The sequence below is a fragment of the Thalassophryne amazonica genome, chromosome 5 (genome assembly GCF_902500255.1).
Source record: "Thalassophryne amazonica chromosome 5, fThaAma1.1, whole genome shotgun sequence".
In the NCBI taxonomy this organism is placed as follows: domain Eukaryota; kingdom Metazoa; phylum Chordata; class Actinopteri; order Batrachoidiformes; family Batrachoididae; genus Thalassophryne; species Thalassophryne amazonica.
This window is the reverse complement of record NC_047107.1, coordinates 57491220-57514612: the sequence shown is the minus strand read 5'-3', so window position 1 is coordinate 57514612 and position 23393 is coordinate 57491220. Positions and strand designations below refer to the sequence as shown.

At 40.9% G+C, this 23393-nt stretch overlaps 1 protein-coding gene across 1 annotated transcript in view; it reads left to right on the top strand.

The window, feature by feature from the left end:
* The window catches only part of LOC117510579 (membrane-associated phosphatidylinositol transfer protein 2-like), a 280300-nt gene that overhangs the window by 190474 nt on the left and 66433 nt on the right, over window positions 1–23393 (top strand). Inside the window, 5 exon segments of the mRNA XM_034170354.1 lie at window positions 6674–6888; window positions 7786–7907; window positions 8839–9072; window positions 10964–11299; window positions 18045–18140. Coding sequence (XP_034026245.1) covers window positions 6674–6888; window positions 7786–7907; window positions 8839–9072; window positions 10964–11299; window positions 18045–18140 — 1003 coding nt within the window.

Below are 23393 nucleotides of genomic sequence, written 5' to 3'. Positions count from 1 at the left end.
GTACCTGCACTCTTTTACTACAAAGCCACACTGTTGTAACGTGCAGAATGTGGCTTGGCATTGTCCTGCTGAAATAAGCAGGGACATCCCTGAAAAAGACGTTGCTTGGATGGCATCATGTGTTGCTCCAAAACCCAGATGTACCTTTCAGCATTGATGGTGCCATCACACCCCCATATCATCACAGATGCTGGCTTTTGAACTTTGCGCTGGTAACAATCTGGATGTTTTTTTTGTCTGGAGGACATGGCGTCCATGATTTCCAAAAATAATTTGAAATGTGGACTTATTAGACCACAGCACACTTTTCCACTTTGCGTCTATCCATTTCAAATGAGCTCGGGCCCAGAGAAGGCCACGGCATTTCTGGATGTTGATGATGTATGGCTTGCGCTTTGCTTGGTAGTGTTTTAACTTGCACTTGTTGATGTAGCGACAAACTGTGTTAACTGACAATGGTTTTCTGAAGTGTTCCTGAGCCTGCGCGGTAAGATCCTTTACATAGCGATGTTGGTTTTTAATGCAGTGCCGCGTGAGGGTTCGAAGGTCACGGGCATTCAATGTTGCTTTTCGGCCTTGCTGCTTACGTGTAGAAAGTTCTCCGGATTCTCTAAATCTTCTGATTATATTATGGACTGTAGATGATGGGAATCCTTGCAATTGGACATTGAGAAACATTGCTCTTAAACTGTTGGACTATTTTTTTCAAGCACTTGTTCACAAAGTGGTGATCCTCACCCCATCTTTGCTTGTGAACGGCTGAGCCTTTTGGGGATGCTCCTTTTATACCCAATCATGACACTCACCCGTTTCCAATTAGGTGTTCTTTGAGCATTCATCAACTTTCCCAGTCTTTTGTTGCCCCGTCCCAACTTTTTTGAAATGTGTTGCAGGCATCAATTTCAAAATGAGTAAATATTTGCACAAAAACAAAAAAGTCTAACAGTTTGAACATTAAATATCTTGTCTTCGTGGTGTATTCAACTGAATATAGGTTGAGGAGGATTTGCAAATCATTGTATTCTGTTTTTATTTACATTTTATACAACGTCCCAACTTCATTTGAATTAGAGTTGTAAAATAATCAATAGCTGCAGCCCTAGTTCCTTTTAAAACCTATATATTGGTTAACTTGTTTTGGAATAGAAGAAAAAATTATGCTTTGTTGCATTTTCATGCTGCTCCAGTTCCAGTTTACACACTTTTATTACAAACAACTCTCAGGGCCCCTTCACACATAGTGCGAAGTTTGGATAAAGTGCACACTTAGTCTGCATGACGCAGAAATTGTGTGCAAACCGTGTAATGTCGTCCCTGGCTCCAACACCTCGTACACCTGTTGCTACAGCTATTTGCGCACACAAGTGCCTGAAAGACAAAGTGTGCGCTGTGCGAACCCATCGCACCCTCTTGCCGCAGGTACCAGCCAAATTCCAGGTGACACACATCTAACACCGCTCACTAGGCACTTGGAAAATGTGTGGCCAGTTGCACTCTTCTCACGACAACAGACTGCTGATGACCAGTATTGTACTGCTGTGAAATTGCTTTGAAAGTTCCCCACGAGTGTGACTTTGCAAACACACACACTGACACGTGGGTGTGTGCGCTCCACTCACAGGAGGAGTGGCTTCCGACAGAAGCAGCTGTGGTGGTCTGTCATTCTGGACATTCGAGCTACACAACACCTACTGTGTTTGGACAGTCATGATTGTGGAAACCTTGCCTTCCCCTAAGGAAGCCGTTCTGTTCCCTTCCAATTATCTGTGGTATAATTCCTTCAAGCCTTCTTGCTAAAATCTTGCACAACACCTTTACATCTGTATTTAGCAGACTAATTGGTCTCAGGTTTTCACATTCATTATTTGGTTTACCAGCCTTAGGAAGCAGGTTGATCAACGCTCCTCTAGAGAGCGGCAATGTACCACAGTCAAAGGATTCCCTAAACGTTTCCAAAAATGGTGTCAACAAGCTTATTTGGAAAGGTGAATGCACGGACCCACGTTAGGGGCGCAAATGAGCGGTCATTAGGAATACCAATAAATAACAATTTATTATGCAAAGGTGCAAACAGAGTCCAAAATATGCAGAGTCTAATTAATAATAAATGGTGACACGTGGGCAGGCCCGAGGGTAGGAGACGCCTATCCAGAGAAGATCCGGGATCCACGAAGTTCCACCGCCAGCCGGAGGCCTGCAACACACCAGAGCCGCCAAGTCCTGGTACCCCCAGGTGGCCACCGCTTGAGGCTGTCGGACCGGTACTGCTGGCAGGAGCAAAAACAGATTAGGTGGGTGTGTGTACACCCAGCAAACAGTCAGCAAAAACTCAGTAATCCTCCTGAAGGAATAAATCCAAATACTCCCAGAGTGTAGAGGAAAACTGGAAAACGTGCAGTGTCAAAGGTTATACTCAGTAAGTCAGAGGTGAGGAGTGGAGACACCAACTCCTCCAACTTTCACAAACTCGGCTACAAGCTGCAAGTATAAGTCACAACTGCAAAGACTTCAGTTACAATGAATGTGCGAACGGCACAAAATGGCTGAGATAGTTTACCTGTGTGGTATGCTGATAACTCAGCAGAGTTATGGTGTCTTTCCCAGGCTTTTATGGAGTGATGATGATGAGGATGAGAAACAGCTGACAGCCAGCGGAGCGCACCTGGTGGTGTCCAAGGAGGCCAACAGGCCTGTGCGCCCTCTAAGGGCCAAAAAGTGCCAGCATGGCAGGGTGCCATCTGGTGGTGGGCCAGCAGTACCTCCTCTTCAGCGGCCCACATTAAGCTACCTTTAAACTTTTTAATATAAATTTGTATTGGTAACCATCTGGCCTGGGTGTTTTTCTTGCTTTTAGACTATCAAGAGCTGTAGATACTTCCTCTAAAGTTATGACTTTGTCTAGGTCAGTTCTAAACTGTTCTGAGACTACTGGTATATGAATTCCATCAAAAAAGCATCTACTTCTGCTGCATCGCTATTTATCTCTGAACTGTAAAGCTTTTCGTAGAAATCTGTAAATGTTTAATTTATTTCAATTGGGTCTGTAATGGTCTCTCCTTGGTTATTCTTTAGTGAAGTAATAAGCCTCTCGCTCTGTAACTGCTTAATGCACCATATCAGCACCTTCCCTGGTATTTCTCCCTGTTCATAAAAGGTTTGTTTAAGTCTTAAAAGACTATGAATTGCTCTTGATGCTGATAATTTGTTATATTGTGCTCTCAGCAGAAGTAATTGGTTATGATCTTCAGGTGAACCTGAATAATAGTACTCTTTTTCTACTCTTTTTATTTTTGTTTCCAATGCTTTGGCCTTTTGAAATGTCAGCTTAGCTTTAGAGCTAGTAATGTTGATTATTTGTCCTCTTATAAATAAAGGCTATAAACTTCCCACCTGATACGAGCTGAAATTTCATTTGTATTTGTCTCAAAAAAAGAATTTTATCTGGTCCTCCAGGAAACTGGCAAAGCCCGGATCCTCCATCTTGGAGGGTCTCTCACTAGTTGACAGTCCTGATATAATAAATGATTTGAAACATGACATGAAATTAAGATGGCATCATAAGAACAGTCTTCAATTTTATATTTTAAATTTGCTGATAGAAAGAAATCAATTCTTGAGTAAGATTTATGTGTACTGCAGTAACAGGAAAATTTAATATCAGGATTATCTTCTCTCCATATATCAATCAGATTCATTTCTTTCATGAAATGGTGAATTATTCTACTTCGAGAGTGAGACTGTTCAGGTCCTGTGATCCTGTCCCTTGCCGGATCTAATGTACAATTAAATTCACCTGCTATCACACAACTACCAGGAAGAGTAGATAAGGAATACATTTTGAAAGAAATTGGGTTCATCTACATTTGGGGCATAAATATTTGCTAGAATTAACTGCTTGTTAAGGAGATTTCCCTGAATTATAAGATACCATCCAAATTGATCTTTAATTACCTTGTTTATCTGTAAAGGAATAGATTCATGAACCAATATTGTGACACCTCTTGCTTGAGAGCTAAAGGGAGCTGAAAAAATTTTGCCTTTCCATTGCCTCCTGATTTTCAACTCATTTATGAGCATCAAATGTGTTTCCTGAAGGAGTACTATGCCAGATTGCATTAATGTAATTCTATTCATGACTTGTTTGACCTTCTTTAGTTTTTGTAGTCCTCTGCAGTTCCAAGAAGTAATCGTAATTCTTAATTCACTGGACATTTTAAATTATTAGAAATCAGTTTCCTCAACATTATAGAGCATTTACATTCTGACAACACCCAACTCAGACTGGAACAAATATGAATGTTACAACTCACATCCATTACACAAACAGATAACCCATATCCCATTCACATTCAGGTTTATTCACCTGAATTTCCTCCCCCTTAAATTTTAAGTCTTCCAGGAGGCTGATGGCTGCTCCACACAAAAGTGAGGATCAGCAAAACTATGCTATTCAATTAACTATATATATATCTACATTTAACCTCTTCACTACTGTAATTAGATAGATATCCCTTACTTGAACAAAGTAACTTTAAAAAAGAAGAAAACGATCGAGTCACAATCCAGATCTCAAAAATATTGTTTATTTTGTTTCTTTGTCCCCCAAAACAAAAACAATAAAAGAGTGCATAGTACTAAATCATCCATGTTAAATTATTCCAAATAAACTAATTCCCATATTCCTTTCTTAATATATCCAGTTTCCCATGTAGATTAATTCTTCCTCAGTAGTAGTTAAAGAGGGACCTCTATTTATGGGTCAATAAATAAATAAAATAAAATAAATAAGCAAAAGTACCATATTAAATTAAATTAGCACTGAGGGGGCTCACCACATACAACAATTAGCATGACCTGCTTTTTAACAAAACTATTTACAGTTAACTTCAGGTTGTTTGTTTTAGTAGCTTTAGCGTTTGTTTTGTAATATATCAGTCTGATCCGGTCTCCCGTTTTACTTGCTTAATGAACTCTTAGGCATCACAGGGATTGTAAAAGATGCACGATCGTCCTTTGTACGTCACCAGGACTCAAGCAGGAGGAATCATCCTGTACCGAAGCCCTAGAGATCAGGGCTGTCTCTTCGCCTTGTCAAATTCTTTCTGCTTCTTGTGCACGCTCGCTGCCATGCCTTACTGGCTGGTTCTTTAAAAGGACTTGCCTTTTAGCTTTGGCTGCTTTCATCACCGTTTCTTTGTCTCTGTAGTTCAGAACCTTCATAATAAGTGTCCTCAGAGCAGCACTGGTCTCCATTCGATAGCTGAGTCTATGCGCCCTCTCCACCATGATTGTCGTGCGTAATGGTGCCAGCTCAAGCGCCTCCGGTAACCAGCTCTCCAGAAAGGCACACGTGTCTTCACCCTTCGCCCCCTCTGGTAGATTAACAGTCCTCACATTGGAGTGCCTAGATTGCATGTCCAGGTCCAGAACTTTTCCCTCCAAATTTTTATTTTTTTTTTTCTTCCAGAGATTGCACTTGAGCTTGGAGTATGTTGATGTTATCGCCATTTGTTAAGATTCTGGTTTCCGCCTGTGTCACGCACTTTCCCTCTCTGATGTTGCGTCTTCAGGAGTTACGCTAGCATCTGCTGCTTGTGCCATAGCTGTGGTGCTAACAGGAGTCTTGGAACGAGCACCAGGCGATACCAAGGTCGACACCTTGGATTGTAGCACTCCTAGAAAAATGGCTTTTAGACAGGATTTAATTACGCAGTAGCAAAGCAAGTTAACATGCAAGCCGCCATAACCGGAAGTCATGGTGTGGGATTTTAAATTTTTTTTGTACTAATTCCATGTCCTTCCTGATATGAGGCAGCTTCCCGCAGCTTTCAAAGAACAGCTCCGTAGCTCACTGGTAAAGTCTCTGACTGGGAATCAGAGGTTTTGAAAGGTGAGAGTTTGCATCCTAGGGGTCTGTTTTTTTTTCTTTCTTTTTTCTTTTTTGTTTATCATTCCGTATAAGCGGCCCGATGTGGTCTCACAGGGTACCGGCTGGTTTTTATTTTTTAATTTATTCCACATAAGGGGCGCGATGTGGTTCCACATGTACCAGCTGGTTTTTATTTCTTCCACATAAGCTGTGCCATGTGGTGCACCTTTTTTGCAATCCTCCATATTGTCTTTCTGTCTCAAGCTTTTCTAACTGCAAAATAACATTGATATTGTTGTTGGGTTTGCACAATCAATTTGTTCTCAAAGTAGAATTTCACCCTTTTCACCCAAAGTAGAGTTTCCCCTTTTGCTTGATTGCATTATCATTGGATTAGTCTCAAACTACATCAGAAAAAAACCTCATATATATCTTGATGTCGTTGCATAATTAGAGTCAAATGATTTTGTGGTAGTTTTTTTGGGACACTCTGTAAATGTGAGCTGTAATTGCAAAGGGCTTTGAGTATCTGCTAGATGGAAAAGTGTGACAGAAATGCAGTTCTTCTTCTTTCTTCTTCACATCTGCGCTGAAGCTCAATTATGGGCAGATAAACAGCATTATTGCTCCTAATCAGAAGCACAGACTCTCTGAATTTCCTAGAGTTTGAATCAGTTCTGATCATAAAACATGTCTGTCAGATTGACATTAACTTTCCATGAAAATAGGTTTCTCTCTATTTAATACTTGTGTATTGATGCCTGCTCATTACCAATTCCTATCTACCTTTAATTTTTCTTACAGAAAAAGAGCAGAGAAGAAAGCTGCGGTGAAGGCAGTGGAGTCGAGATCCTGGAGAACAAGCCTTACAATGATGGACCAGGTGGGACGGGTCAGTATACCCACAAGGTGTACCATATCGGCATGCACATTCCCAGCTGGTTCCGCTCCATCTTGCCTAAAGCAGCACTGAGGGTTGAAGAAGAATCATGGAATGCCTACCCTTACACCCGCACCAGGTGAGGTTTACTCATGCATGAGCCCATTCATAGTGAGAGTGCATATAGAACCTCTGCCGAAGCTGTGTACACTGCTCTGTTTGCATCCATATTCAAGTAACATCTGCAGGTCATGTATTTGGAGCAGATATGACAAGAAGGATTTTGAGATTATTGGGTCATCTTCTTTGAATTCATCACTGAACAGCTGTCTCTGTTTTATTTTGCTGATGTGCACATGCAGCTTGTTTTTCTTTTGTATGTATTGTATATTGCATGACCATGCAGGACATGATTTGTTGTGAAAATGTACATAATTTCCACATGTACACAAACACACTTCTAAAGAAGAAAATTTATTCACTGCCTGTCAGATGATTGTTCACATCATGCTCAATCATTGTAGTGCGCATGACATGCCATACTTAATGACTTGGTCATTAATTAGTATCTCTCCAAGAGAATATGAAGACAGCTGAACAGTTTTTAAGAATATGACAATGCAGACCCTCAGACGTGCTCCCATGCTGTTACATTCTGAAGGCTCCTCTCTCTCAGGGTGTCACCCTGTTTGTCTGGCAGGGCCTGATAATCAGAGAGGTGAAAGTGCTGACAAAAGATGTGCTCTCCACTGTAGAGTCAGGATTTTGACTGATTGCAAGTGCCTGTTGATTCAACGCGAAACAGCTTGGCTGCAGTTGTACCAGATGGGTGGGTCTCTCAACCATCTGCTACCTTCAGCAGTGAGCATAGAGTGTTTGTGCTGTTATTCTGAATAAAATAGGGCTGATCCTGAGCCATTCCGCTGAAAAGTATGTGTGAATGATAGCGGATGTTGACCTATAATGCTTGTTTTAGCCCCCAGTAAGTACATCTGTGCTGCTTCTGTGCTTGACTTTTTTTGTCTTTCTTATTCAGATACACATGCCCCTTTGTGGAAAAGTTCTCCATTGACATTGAGACTTACTATAAGCCTGACACAGGCAACCAAGCAGATGTTTTCAACATGTCTGCAGTGGAAAAGAGGCAGAGGGCGATTGGTGAGACCTTTTGTTGCCAACTATTAATAATTTTTAAAATAACAAGATCATTTGCATTATGCGGTTTGATTTAGAAGAACATAAACAACTGTGCTGTAAATATTTGATGTATTTCCTACCTGGGATAATTTTACAAATGGTCAGCGTAGTGTTAGTGGGTTTTATGTGTTGATGCCTTGATCTTTGTCTCAGACAAACCAGTGACTGAGGCTCACTTGTCACATTTTGGTAATACTGCACCTAGTTTTGATTGTTGTTTGTAGCATTACATTGTGAATGTGGAGCTGCTCAAAATTCAGTTATTCATCAGCACTTTTATAAGGCACATAATGATCTATAAATAATATTTTGTTTGACACAGCTATTTCACAAAAATGTTAAAAAAAACACAGCTCCTGCTTCCTCAATTGGGAAAATTACAGAAGCAAATGAGCCATTTGTCAAGGCCCTCCCACCGGCCATGTGATTGGCCTGTTAAATTTGTGGTGCAGCAAATCAGGCTAATACGTGCTTGTGACACTTTCAGGTTTAAAGAAACGTATTAGCAGTGTATCATGAAAGCTCTGTATATACATCATTATATATAGTGAAAATTAAATCTCTCTATTGATCTAACTATAAGAAAAGCAAGTTTGTAAGCGGAATAGCTCTTTAATGTTGTTAGGACATATGTACGTACTTTGGCACAGTTGCTGTATTCACAGTTGCATTGTTTGGAAATTACCTACTCTTGCAATTTCCTTAGTCACAGACTCAGTAAACTATTTTCATAGCTTTACACACAAACTCAAATCAGTTATTATCCCAGTCACTTTTTGCATATTTGATATAAACGATAAAGCAGTATTTAGCATGTAGTTCACATAGTACAGCAAAAAGACCGGACTCTGTTATTTGTCAGTAGTTTCTAAATTTGAATTGTCTTTGGCAGACCCAATTGACATAGTGTCAGATTACATCCCACCACATGAGTACAAAGCAGAGGAAGATCCACGCCTTTACAAGTCAGTCAAGACCCTCAGGGGTCCTTTGCAGGATGACTGGATTGAAAACTACAACAATAATCCAGGGAAGACCCCGATCATGTGTGCCTATAAACTCTGTAAGGTAGAGTTCCGGTATTGGGGCATGCAGTCGAAGATTGAGCGCTTCATCCATGATGTTGGTGAGTAAACACACATACTTGCAGGTGTTGCAATGTTTGATTTCATGTTCTTCATATTTTTTTCTGTTTGCTCAATGTTCAAATGAATGCTCAAACTTGAATATAACACAGACCTTTGAAACCAAGTTTTACAACAGTCTTGACTAGGGATGGGTATCGAGAACCGGTTCTTTTCGAGTATCGTTATGAAATGATTCAATTCACCAATATCAATAGGCTTTTTGCTTAACAATTCCCTTATCGGTCCTTCAGAGCAGCCGTTGCTTTTGAGAGTGTTTGTCGGGAAAATTATCATTCCTCTATGTTGATTACAGACCCTGCAGCAGCTCTGTAATCAGCCGTTTCTGCAGCGTGACACCACTTTGAGGCGTGAACCAGTGAAGCAATGCTTCGATCCACTAGCTTGTTGGTTCTTTGAATCGCTGCTCTTCAGAAACAGCAAGTTTGCTTTTTAACCCCTCTCAGTGCCATTAAAATATTGTGAGTCACTTTTGTGTGGATTAAAGTCACTAACTGGGACTCTTGTCTTGTTGCAGTCAAGAAATGAGAATCGTCCTCTGTTCCGTTGGCACAGCTCCAAACGCTGCATGGCTCTCTGCAGAGACAGAGTCTGGTCAGAATTAATAACTTCAAAACGAATTACCGCTTTAAATAAAATGACACCTCTTACAAACGCTGTAATACAGACAAGAAACTACAATCTACTAAAACTTTTTTTTTCCCTCCCAAAATGAGACGTGCTGTATTCTTTATGAATTACATCCTGATGTGCAGCACAGCCAGCTATAACAGCTCAGCTCAGATGTATGGAAAGACATTCATGCCAATAATGTCTGAAAGGAAATGCTTTTGACAATAACTGCAGATTTTGTTTATTTCCATTTATGCCCAGAGATCAAGGATCCACCATGTAGAGTTTATTATGTCCAAAGTTTAATGATCCAGTGACCAATTTCATATTTATTTACTTTAAGACTCCATAAAATGTTGGTCAGTTTCAATTCAATTTCAATTTAATTGGCTTATAAAGTGCCAAATCACAACAAAAGCCGTCTCAAGGTGCCTCACATAGAACAGTTCAACATAAAAAATAAAATAAATAAATAAAAATAAAAAAATTTAAATACATAATTAAAAACAGAAGTAAAAGAATAAAACAGATAAAAAATTAAAAACTATTCATAAGAAAGAGAATAAAAATAGGCTTTAAGTCTTGACTTAAAAATGTCCACGGACTCTGACTGCCTCACGGTCGCAGGAAGACTGTTCCATACAGAGCGGGTGCACGATAAGTAAAGCTGTTTGATCTGCTGACATAGAAAACCTGTAAAGCCTACTTTTGGTACACAAAAAATTTGCAAGAGGTATCAATAAGGAATCGGATCGATAAGCAGAATCGATAATGATATCGATATCAATAAAATCTTATCGGTACCCATCCCTAGTCTTGACACTGTTTTTGACACATTGATCTTTTACTTTTTTAACACATTTGCACATTACCTTGGATATTCTTGTTTTTTGTGGGGGTTTTTTGCATTGAAATGGAAGCGTTCAAGGTGGGATGTTCTGCTAGATGTGCAATACTCATACACTGTAAATAAGATAGTAGCACACCCGAAAAGTGAAAAAAAAAAATGTCTCAGCCCTTCATGACTGATAGCACTATAGAAAATTAACTCAAATTCCTCCATGAAAGCTGCTGATGATATGAGCTTCATAGTGTTATGATATGGACTGATCCCTTCATTCTTGGAGCCCTGTTTAATGGAATGTTTTGTATTATCTACTCACTTTTTGGTTGATTTTGCACACAGTAAAAGTGAATGGTGGCTTGGCATCTTTCTGTTGCATTTTGTGAAAACAACCCCCTTGATTACTTTCTGTCTAGGACTGAGAAAGGTGATGGTGCGTGCACACCGGCAGGCCTGGTGTTGGCAGGATGAGTGGTATGGTCTGACCATGGAGGACATAAGGCAACTGGAGCTGGAAACCCAAGTGGCATTGGCCAGGAAGATGGCCCAGTTCAGTCAGGCAGAAGAGGCTGCCGAGGCTAATGGAGGTACCCAGGTGCAAGACAAAGACCAGGAAGTTAAGGAAGCAATCAGCTCCATTGAAGCTGAGGAGGTGGTGGTTAGCTCAGGAGGAGAAACCCTGCAGGCTCGAGGTGTGCTCACGAAGCAGTGGTCCACCTCCTCCAGATCTTCTCGCTCATCCAAGAGAGGAGGTGAGGGGCATGCAGTCTGCACATGTTCATCTGTATTAGTTATTTGTAACTTTACCAACCCCTACAGCTAGGGGTTGATAAGGTTAGACCAGGGGTGGGCAACTTGTTCCAGAAAGGGCCAAGAGGGTGCAGGTTTTCTTTGCAGCCAGTGACTCCACCAGGTGATTTCACTGATTAACTGATTCCATCTGCTCAAAGTGATACTAATCAGTGAAATCACCTGGTGGAGTCAGTGACTGTAAAGCAAACCTGCACCCTCTTGGCTCTTTCTGGAACAAGTTGCTCACCCCTGGGTTAGACCTTACTCATGTTTGTGTGTGTGTGTGTGTGTGTGTGTGTGTGTGTGTGTATGTATATATATATATATATATATATATATATACACTCAACAAAAATGTAAACGCAACACTTTTGGTTTTGCTCCCATTTTGTATGAGATGAACTCAAAGATCTAAAACTTTTTCCACATACACAATATCACCATTTCCCTCAAATATTGTTCACAAACCAGTCTAAATCTGTGATAGTGAGCACTTCTCCTTTGCTGAGATAATCCATCCCACCTCACAGGTGTGCCATATCAAGATGCTGATTAGACGCCATGATTAGTGCACAGGTGTGCCTTAGACTGTCCACAATAAAAGGCCACTCTGAAAGGTGCAGTTTTGTTTTATTGGGGGGGGATACCAGTCAGTATCTGGTGTGACCACCATTTGCCTCATGCAGTGCAACACATCTCCTTCGCATAGAGTTGATCAGGTTGTCAGTTGTGGCCTGTGGAATGTTGGTCCACCCCTCTTCAATGGCTGTGCGAAGTTGCTGGATATTGGCAGGAACTGGTACACGCTGTTGTATACGCCGGTCCAGAGCATCCCAAACATGCTCAATGGGTGACATGTCCGGTGAGTATGCCGGCCATGCAAGAACTGGGACATTTTCAGCTTCCAAGAATTGTGTACAGATCCTTGCAACATGGGGCCATGCATTATCCTGCTGCAACATGAGGTGATGTTCTTGGATGTATGGCACAACAATGGGCCTCAGGATCTCGTCACGGTATCTCTGTGCATTCAAAATGCCATCAATAAAATGCATCTGTGTTCTTCGTCCATAACAGACACCTGCCCATACCATAACCCCACCGCCACCATGGGCCACTCGATCCACAACATTGACATCATAAAACCGCTCACCCACACGACGCCACACACGCTGTCTGCCATCTGCCCTGAACAGTGTGAACCGGGATTCATCCGTGAAGAAAACACCTCTCCAACGTGCCAAATGCCAGCGAATGTGAGCATTTGCCCACTCAAGTCGGTTACGATGATGAACTGGAGTCAGGTCGAGACCCCAATGAGGACGACGAGCATGCAGATGAGCTTCCCTGAGACGGTTTCTGACAGTTTGTGCAGAAATTCTTTGGTTATGCAAACCGATTGTTTCAGCAGCTGTCCGAGTGGCTGGTCTCAGACGATCTTGGAGGTGAACATACTGGATGTGGAGGTCCTGGGCTGGTGTAGTTACACGTGGTCTGCGGTTGTGAGGCTGGTTGGATGTACTGCCAAATTCTCTGAAACGCCTTTGGAGACGGCTTATGGTAGAGAAATGAACATTCAATACACGAGCAACAGCTCTGGTTGACATTCCTGCTGTCAGCATGCCAATTGCACGCTCCCTCAAATCTTGCAACATCTGTGGCATTGTGCTGTGTGATAAAACTGCACCTTGTGGGCAGTCTAAGGCACACCTGTGCACTAATCATGGTGTCCAATCAGCATCTTGATATGGCACACCTGTGAGGTGGGATGGATTATCTCAGCAAAGGAGAAGTGCTCACTATCACAGATTTAGACTGGTTTGTGAACAATATTTGAGGGAAATGGTGATATTGTGTATGTGGAAAAAGTTTTAGATCTTTGAGTTCATCTCATACAAAATGGGAGCAAAACCAAAAGTGTTGCATTTATATTTTTGTTGAGTGTGTATATATATATATATATATATATATATACACACACACAAGCTGCTGATAGCTCGTAGTATACAAATAATGAATGTTTATGAGTTCACGGTACGAATATTTTATGAGGTGAAAGCTGGAACAAACCATTCAACGAGGAGAAGCCGAGTTGAATGATTTGTTTTATATAATGGCTATAATAGATCCTTCCACACAAAATAGATAGTTCCACTGTAATGTGTAGTCCAGGGATGCTGTGCACTGACTTCAGGCTTCCATAAAAAAAAAAAAAAGACTTTGTGTAGTTCCTCAGTCCAGCCAAAAATCACATCAGCATGTAATGTCAACAGGTCTCCATGCATCCAGACAGCTTACAGTGGAGTGGATTTTTGTGTGTGTGTGTGTGTGTGTGTGTGTGTGTGTGTGTGTGTGTAGCAGCGTCCGTTAGCTCAGTTAAATCATTGTGTTGTCCCCCGCGCGCGCGCACTCACGCAAATGGCTTGGTCGACTGTGTATGTCCTCAGTGCAGCGAAAAAAAAAAATTCCGCCAGAAATGAGTCCAGCTTTCCTTCTCTGTCTGCTCACAGCCTCCAGGCAGCACAGTGTATTTGTTTGTGTGCGTGCACGAGCATGTGTGCACACGCACGAGTGCGCGCGGCCACGTGTGCGTGCACATGCACGATCACGTGCGCGCGAGGACGTGTGCAGAGTGCAGTGGTACCAAACATATGGAACCAAGTTTGCACTCTAAATGGAACCAAGCTGCACTCTAAATGCAATGCGACACAAATGGGATGAATTAATCCATGTCATGTGACATACAAAGCACCAATCAAATGACAAGGATCCACTCAGCCGTTATATAAACAGATCTCATAGTCACAGCAGAAGTGAAGCCATTCGCTTCACCTCCAAGCCATCAGCTCTGAGGTGAGCAGCCAAGTTCACCTCCAAAAAAAAAAAAGCTCTAAGGCTGACCTGAGCAGCGGCTAACCTTAGCTCACCTCCGCGCTGACGGCCGGTGTCCCGAGTGGCCCACCGGAGCAGAACAGGAACTTGCTAACAGATGCTCCGGTCGTTAGCTGGTAAGCTTTCAATGTGTGTGTTTTTTTCCCATGCTGTTTAGATATTTATGGAGTATGTTCATGTCCATCTTGGGTTTTCTAAACGGATTTTTAGCTTCCTGGTTTGTAAAGAAGATATGTGTTCGGACTGAAAAAAAATACGGGTTCGGACCGATCGTCATGGAAACCGGTCCAGAGATGGGAAAATATCCAACCGGTAATTAGGCAATCAGAGCACGCATAGCGTCGCAGTCATATAATAATGTTGTTTATATCTCTCTGCATGATGTGTTTTTAACCTGATTCTTGTTCATTGTTTTTATTGCTTGCATGGTACGAACAACAATGAATTTAAACATTTCTACTAATTAACGCAGCCAGTTCTGATATATGGGAAGTGCTGACACACAATAAACTAGTATGTCAAGAATGCATCGTTAGTGCTTGTAAAGTTTATATATAGCTTTAACGGATGCTGCACCCAAAATTATCACAGAGCAAATTCATGTCCTGTAGGGGATAAAAGTAGCTGTATCTTCTTTGCTCCTAATTAGTACATTCTTATTTGTACACTCAATGGGCCTCTTTCACAAACAGTGTGTAATCACAAATCTGCCTAAACCATGTGTATGAACATTTGCCGCATATATCTGGGATTAATCTAATAATCTAATTTAATAATTTTTTCACACTGCAACCAAATATAGAACTTCTTCAGACTGTGTGTACGCACAAATGATGATGGATCAGTTGTCTGAGAAAATGTAAAAACACACCCCTTTACATAATGCACAGTATATTAACACTCTATTTATCTTTTATTAATAATTAAATCAACATTTTAAATTAAATTATTTACTACCGCTTTGACGAAATGTATTAAATAACCATGAACTTGACTCCCTTGTCCTCATCATTTATTGTGATAATTAAAATCATCAACTGTACCAGTTGAATAGGTTTACTTTGTTTACAATGAAGTAACAATGTAATGTCAATGCAACACATTTGACTTTTGCTAAATTGTACAGGTAAAAAGGTAAGTCCTTTCGGCTTCTCCCTTGTTTCACTCAGGGTCACCACAGTAGACCCGAGGTGGGTCTGCATGTTAATTTGACACAAATTTTACACCGAATGCCCTTACTGACGTAACATCACACAGAATCTGCCGTAAAGCCTGATCCCTCTCGGCCCTACTGTGGCAAGCCCGAGTGAGACAATGGGGAAGGGAGAAGCCAGTGAAACTCCAATATTTCCTGGTGCCATGAAAGTGTGCGTCTGTACCTCATTTTAATTTATAATTGGCAACATATTAAAGGCATGTAAGATACATAAATGCTTGTTTCCTTCAATCGAGGACAATTCCTGTGAAGTCTTAAGTAGACTGCATTCCTCCATTTTGACTTGCAAAATTCTGTTAGATCAGAGGCTCCAATTTACCTCAAGGCAAGCCTAACTAATTTTCTTTACCAAGCAGCAATGTTATTTTTACTTAAAAGAAGTTGTGTTCACATTGATTTTCACTCATTAATTCCAAACAAGAAATTATAAATGTCAGCTTCACAACATTTATGAAATAAGTTACCTCTGAGTGATGGTTCTTGGTGGATCATCACTTTCTCAGTCATTTCTCAAATAAGTACGGCTTAATGATGATAATGATGACTGTCCAATCAAGGTTGCCAGGCTCTTCATTTGTGTCCTTACTTTAAATTCTGGTTTGCAAGACTTTTTGGGGAGCAACATCGATGTCAAAACCATCCAAAGCTTGCTTGACAGACCATGCAGCATTCAGCACACCAATCATGTATTTATTTATTGAAACATTGAGAAAACAAAGGGTGAATGTTTTGTGTGTTTTATTTTTTGTGTTATGTATTTTTATTTTTTTAATTTGCTGTGTTTTTATTTTGTGTGTACCCTGGGCATGGTTCTACACATCTGGAACTGTAGGTGGTCCTCAAGCCCACAGTTAATCCCTTTGGGGGTTGGTGGCAGGATTGACACTTCAGCTGTTAGAAAAACATCTTGTGCAGCTCCAAGAAAAAAAGAAGGATTCTTATTTCTGCTCTCCATGGGAGTAACTCTGCCGCTGCCTTCCATTGGAAGGTAGCACACATTATGAAGGGCATGGGTGGGGGGGCATCTGGAGCCTCACCTCTGGACAAGACAAAACCACAGAAGAGCACCAAGGGTCTTATCTTTGGAGGATGGTGTCTGGTGAGGTGCTGAGGGGTCGTCCACTGCACGGCGGCGCCCAGGTACAAACCTGAGGCGGCTCATGCTGGTGGGCACCTGGAACATCGTATCAGTCAGCAAGAACCCTTGTGGTGAGTTTCTCTGTGCATGATCCAGCATGCAGGTGCCTGAGTTTTGAGGATGCCAGTAGGTAGAGAAGGCCCAGGGGACGCTCATGTTTCACCTGGCTGCAGCAGATAGATGGTGATTTTAGAGATGTGGGAGTGGACCAGTTGTCTGTCTAGGTGGTTGTCATCAAGGACCAAAGACGTTTCCGTGGTGTTGTGGATGCAGCAAAGCACAGCACCCGTGCATGCTCCCAAATTTGACTTGACTTGACTGTTGAACTGTCGTCACTGCAGAGGACAAAGTGTGCCAGTTCTGGCTTCCACCTCTGATGCAATTATTCCAATTTCCTCCAGCCATTTCTTATTCAACTCAACTTGTTTCACTTTTGTTGCTCACGGTGCTCTCGTCATGAGACACCAAACGGATGTCCATGTACAGAGAAATTGAGGGGTGGCAGTATAATGATTGCAGCTTGCAGACATATGTCTGTCAGTTTTCAGTTGTTCTGATTCACAGACACACACAAGGTGGTGAGAACAAAATTGACCAGTACACACGTCATGAACCTTGCAATAATTTTCCACACACACTTATTATTGTGTGGAGTAAGAACATTTCTACACACATATTAGTGAATGAGGCCCATTGTGTTCCAGTCATAATTTCACAAATGGATGAGGCTGTACTCTCCTTCCATGCCATGCTGTTGTCCTAACTTTTGTACTTCAGTGTGGGCTAGTTTAATATTTTATTGGAGAATAACCTCCCCGACTTGCCCAGCCACTCCACAGTAGGTCTGATAATCTCCCCTCACTTATAAGTAGCAATAGTGTCACAAACCAAGTGTCCTGACAGACCTAACTCCAGCTTCCTTGAGGCACCATTTTTTTTGTAGGTGCTGCCAGGAACCTGACCCTGTAACTCCCCCATGTGGTTTTTATGTGGACTATTTTTAACATCAGTGCTGACCAGACCAGAGGAGGCTGATACTCCTCGCAGCAACCCTCCCTTCACCACTGCTATTTCCTTGTGTGCACTGACAGCTACAGCTGTGCCCTGCTGCCCCTTAGAGTGACGCCCCTTTCTTCCTCCTCACTAACAGTGTGTAAGGCGTAGATTGAAGACACGTGATGGACAAGGCCCGCGTTTAGCGTCACCATTATCCTCAGTTTGTTTGGTCGTCTGTGTTTGTGTTTTGTCTTTGGACCTCACTCTTCACAAACCCCTCTGACCACCAAACAGTCCATCTGTATTGAAGTAATGCACCACAGAGGCTGTTGCATGTTTATATAACACTGTGTGGGCCAGGGGAGATTGTGCAATATGTGTGTGTGTTTGAGAGAAATAGAAGCCAAAGCACATGTCCCAAAATAACAATGATCTTTTTTTTTCTTCATGTTCTGTTTTTCAGTGAGTCCGTCACGTCACAGCATCTCAGAGTGGCGGATACAGAGCATAGCGCGAGACTCAGATGACAGCTCAGATGAGGAGTTCTTCGATGCTCATGGTAACATAATTAAAAGCTGTGTTCAGTTTTGAAAGAACCTCATTTGCTGTATTCTGCTGTGACTCTGTACGCATCTCTTTGGCCACAGATCAGTTCTCAAAATTTGCAGATACCCAGCATGCTTTGGATTTGCAGTTGAAATACAGTAAGTGGGTGTGGCAACACTTTCAGGCTGCTGCAGCATCGGCATCGTTTTAAATGTGGACTAGGTGGCTCATCCTATTATCATAGTCGTCTCAACCAACCAGTCCTTTTATCGCCAAGAAACTCCTGCTCTTGTTTTTACCTTCATGAGACAATTCTTGACAAACCCAAGCTATAAATAAATTCCAGAATTAGTTAAGTGTTTTGTAGTAAGATAATTTCATACACTATAAAAAACATTTTTCATGTTTTCATTTATGGTGATGCTCCTTTTGTACCCATCTCTTTCAAGATTAGTAAGGTTATATGAAATTGTCAGAAAGAAAAATATAGCCATTGTGTTGAACTATTGGATTGGAATACTGTTGTTTTCCAGTTGTGTTTTTTTATTTATTTGTGGTATTTTTTCTTGGTTTCTTTTTTTACTAGTTTGTGAGGTCTTGCGACTTACTGTACATACATATACATATATGAATGAATGAATAAATTTATTCGGCACACACACACAAATCCGAAAGAACAGAAACATACAAATAACATGAATATTATATAAACAAAGCCTGTGAGTCCAAAAGGGTGTGGGCAGAAGGAAAGCTTATCAACGCCCACCCCTGCAAGTACAAGTCCAGCAATTATGACAGTCTTAATAACATAAACACAAATTCACAACACAGTACATATCAACACAGAGACATACACTGACTAACCTTACCGACACCCAGAGCAAGCACTAGGCAACTGTGGTGAGGAAAAACTCCCTCTTAGGAAGAAACCTCAAGCAGACCAGGCTCTGGGGGTGACGCTCTGCTTGGGCCATGCCATATATACCTATATACATACATATATACATTAACATACACATATATATACATTTATACACACTCACATGTATACCTATATATACTCAACAAAAATATAAACGCAACACTTTTGGTTTTGCTCCCATTTTGTATGAGATGAACTCAAAGATCTAAAACTTTTTCCACATACACAATATCACCATTTCCCTCAAATATTGTTCACAAACCAGTCGAAATCTGTGATAGTGAGCACTTCTCCTTTGCTGAGATAATCCATCCCACCTCACAGGTGTGCCATACCAAGATGCTGATTAGACACCATGATTAGTGCACAGGTGTGCCTTAGACTGTCCACAATAAAAGGCCACTCTGAAAGGTGCAGTTTTGTTTTATTGGGGGGGGATACCAGCAGTATCTGTGGGACCACCATTTGCCTCATGCAGTGCAACACATCTCCTTCGCATCATCCGTGAAGAGAACACCTCTCCAACGTGCCAAATGCCAGCGAATGTGAGCATTTGCCCACTCAAGTCGGTTACGACGATGAACTGGAGTCAGGTCGAGACCCCGATGAGGACGACGAGCATGCAGATGAGCTTCCCTGAGACGGTTTCTGACAGTTTGTGCAGAAATTCTTTGGTTATGCAAACCGATTGTTCCAGCAGCTGTCCGAGTGGCTGGTCTCAGACGATCTTGGAGGTGAACATGCTGGATGTGGAGGTCCTGGGCTGGTGTGGTTACACGTGGTCTGCGGTTGTGAGGCTGGTTGGATGTACTGCCAAATTCTCTGAAACGCCTTTGGAGACGGCTTATGGTAGAGAAATGAACATTCAATACACGAGCAACAGCTCTGGTTGACATTCCTGCTGTCAGCATGCCAATTGCACGCTCCCTCAAATCTTGCGACATCTGTGGCATTGTGCTGTGTGATAAAACTGCACCTTTCAGAGTGGCCTTTTATTGTGGGCAGTCTAAGGCACACCTGTGCACTAATCATGGTGTCTAATCAGCATCTTGGTATGGCACACCTGTGAGGTGGGATGGATTATCTCAGCAAAGGAGACGTGCTCACTATCACAGATTTAGACTGGTTTGTGAACAATATTTGAGGGAAATGGTGATATTGTGTATGTGGAAAACGTTTAGATCTTTGAGTTCATCTCATACAAAATGGGAGCAAAACCAAAAGTGTTGCGTTTATACCCACTAACACATAAATAAATATATATACATATACCTACATACCTACACATACATATATACCTATACACATACATACATACATATACACACACACACACACACACATATACGAGGTCTGTTAGAAAAGTATCATACCTTTTTATTTTTTTCAAAAATTATATGGATTTGATTCATATGTTTTTAGTCAGCCAAGCTTGAACCTTCGTGCGCATGCGTGAGTTTTTCCACGCCTGTCGGTTGCGTCATTCGCCTGTGGGCAGGCTTTGAGTGAGCACTGCTCCACCCCTCTCGTCGTTGTTTCATTGCGAGGAAATGGCGGAATGATTTGGGCTTTTTTTCCATCACAATTTTTCCAGAAACTGTTAGAGACAGGCAGCTGGAAACCATTCGAAAAATTTATCTGGCTTTCGGTGAAAATTTTACAGGCTGCCCAGCTCTCCACAATTTCTCTTATACTCACTCGACTGGTAAGCACTGAAAGCCGAGATAGGCATGTCCCAACTTGTCCTCTAACACTCCGAAACAGAGGTGTTCCTTTGTCTCGCTTCATCAGCGAATCGGTCGTGACGCGCGAAGCCTCCGCGCGGCTTTCCATGACAAAATCTCTTGTTAAAAGTGAAATCTGCCAGAAAATGGCTGATGTCCAGCTCTTGTGATAACCAGAGAAATTGCACACGACGGTCCCGGCTCCACACAGCGATCCGTTTAGAAATGATGTGGTTTCTGCCTCTCGATGGCGGCTCGGAGCGCGGCGCGCCGTGCGCCATTGTGGGCCGTCCTTAAAGCTGTAGTAACACTCCTTATTCTCTGTGAAGCCCGTAAAATTTTCACCGAAAGCCACATAAATTTTTCGAATGGTTTCCAGCTGCCTGTCTCTAACAGTTTCTGAAAAAATTCTAATGGAAAAAAAGCCCAAATCATTCCGCCATTTCCTCGCAATGAAACAACTACGAGAGGGGTGGAGCAGTGCTCACTCAAAGCCTGCCCACAGGCGAATGACGCAACCGACAGGTGTGGAAAAACTCACGCATGCGCACGAGGGTTCAAGCTTGGCTGATGTAAAAACATATGAATCAAATCCATATAGTTTTTGAAAAAAATAAAAAGGTACGATACTTTTCTAACAGACCTCGTATATATATATATATATATATATATATATATATATATATATATATACATACATACATATATTCATACATATAAATACATACGCACATACATGCACCTACATATATATACATACATACATATATTCATACATATAAATACATACGCACATACATGCACCTACATAAATATACTTACACCACATACATTCAAATATACACATACGTACCCATTTCTAATTTAAACAGTCCCTATAAATCAAATCATATTATTATCTTTATGATACCTAGACATGATGTTCTTTTTGAGAAGTTTCTTGAATCGTACTAAGGTACCACACATTCTAATCTCTGTTGAACATTCGTCCATTTCTTCACCCCAACCACAGACACACAAAAACCCTTTACATTTGTTCTTACTGATGGTTTCCACAACCTCTTAAACTGTAACTGGGTTCCCTCAATCTGAACAGATTCTGGACATGTCTGGGTAAGGCTTGGTTTTTCGCACGAAACAAAGTTTGAATTGTGATATAATCAACCAAATCTCTGAATTTTAATACATTTAAAGACACAAATAGAGAATGAGTTGGATCACAATAATGTTTATTGCAGATAACTCGTATGGCTCGTTTTTGCAAAAGAAATATTGGATTGATGTTTGATTTGTGTTTCCCCACGACTCAACACAATATGTCATATATGGTACCATCAGAGAATGATATAAGGTAAGTAACCCTTCTTGCGGCAGTGCATCTTTGGCTTTATACAGAATGGCAATAGTTTTTGACAATTTCGATTTGACATCATTTATATGTGATTTCCAGCTAAGTTTATTATCAATTACAACACCTAAAAATTTGTTCTTTTTTACTAGCTCAATTTTCTTGTTGTTTATGGTTAAATTTTTACATTTGGGTGCCTGTTTATTTCCAAATATAATACATTTGGTTTTCCCAAGGTGGAGTGACAACTTATTAGCATCAAACCAAGCCTTAAACTTTTCCAGTTCTTTCTCCACCATGTCCAGAAGCTGTTCAAGATTATCACCACTGCAAAACACAGTGGTATCATCCGCAAAAAGGACACATCTCTGTGATCTCAACACCCAACTTATATCATTTATATACAATATAAATAACAAAGGACCCAACACTGAACCCTGCGGCACCACACATGTGACTTCCCTGAGCTCAGAGTTTGTATTATTAAATTGAACATACTGAAATCTGCTCTGTAAATAACTAGTTATCCATTCATATGCCAGACCTCTGATACCGTATTTCTGCAGTTTAGTTAATAATATTCCATGGTTAATCGTGTCAAACACTTTCTGCAAATCAAAAAAAAACACCTACTGTGTATTGTTTATTGTCAATTGCAGTTGCTATATTTTCCACAAAGTCCATCAAAGCCTGTGATGTAGTTTGAAACTTTCTGAATCCATATTGTTCTTCACTTATTATGTCCTGCTTCAGTAAATAATCATTCAATCTTTTAGCAAATATGTTTTCCAAAATTTTGGAAAATTGTGGCAGGAGTGATATAGGTCTATAATTAGAAAAGGTGTTTGTCACCAGTTTTAAACAGAGGTATTACTTTGGCTGTTTTCATTTGAGAGGGAAATTTACCAGTACAAAGAGACATATTGCAAATGTAACTGAACGGTTTTACTATAAATCAATAATTTTTTTAATAAAGCCATATCCAAATTATTGAAATCAGTCGATTTCTTACTTTTTGAATCATGAACCAGATCAAGTATTTCCCTTTCATCAGTACCACCAATAAACATTGAAACAGACTTGTTAAATGTTGAATTATTTACCCAGAAGTTATTAGTCGATGAATAAATTTTACTTGCAAGATTTTTACCCAAATTAACGAAGTATTCGTTAAAGTGGTCAGCAATGGACTTGTTATCAATTGTGATGTTGTTATTAATATGAAAAAATGAAGGATAATCTCTAGTAGTTCTATTCTTATGTATTATTTCA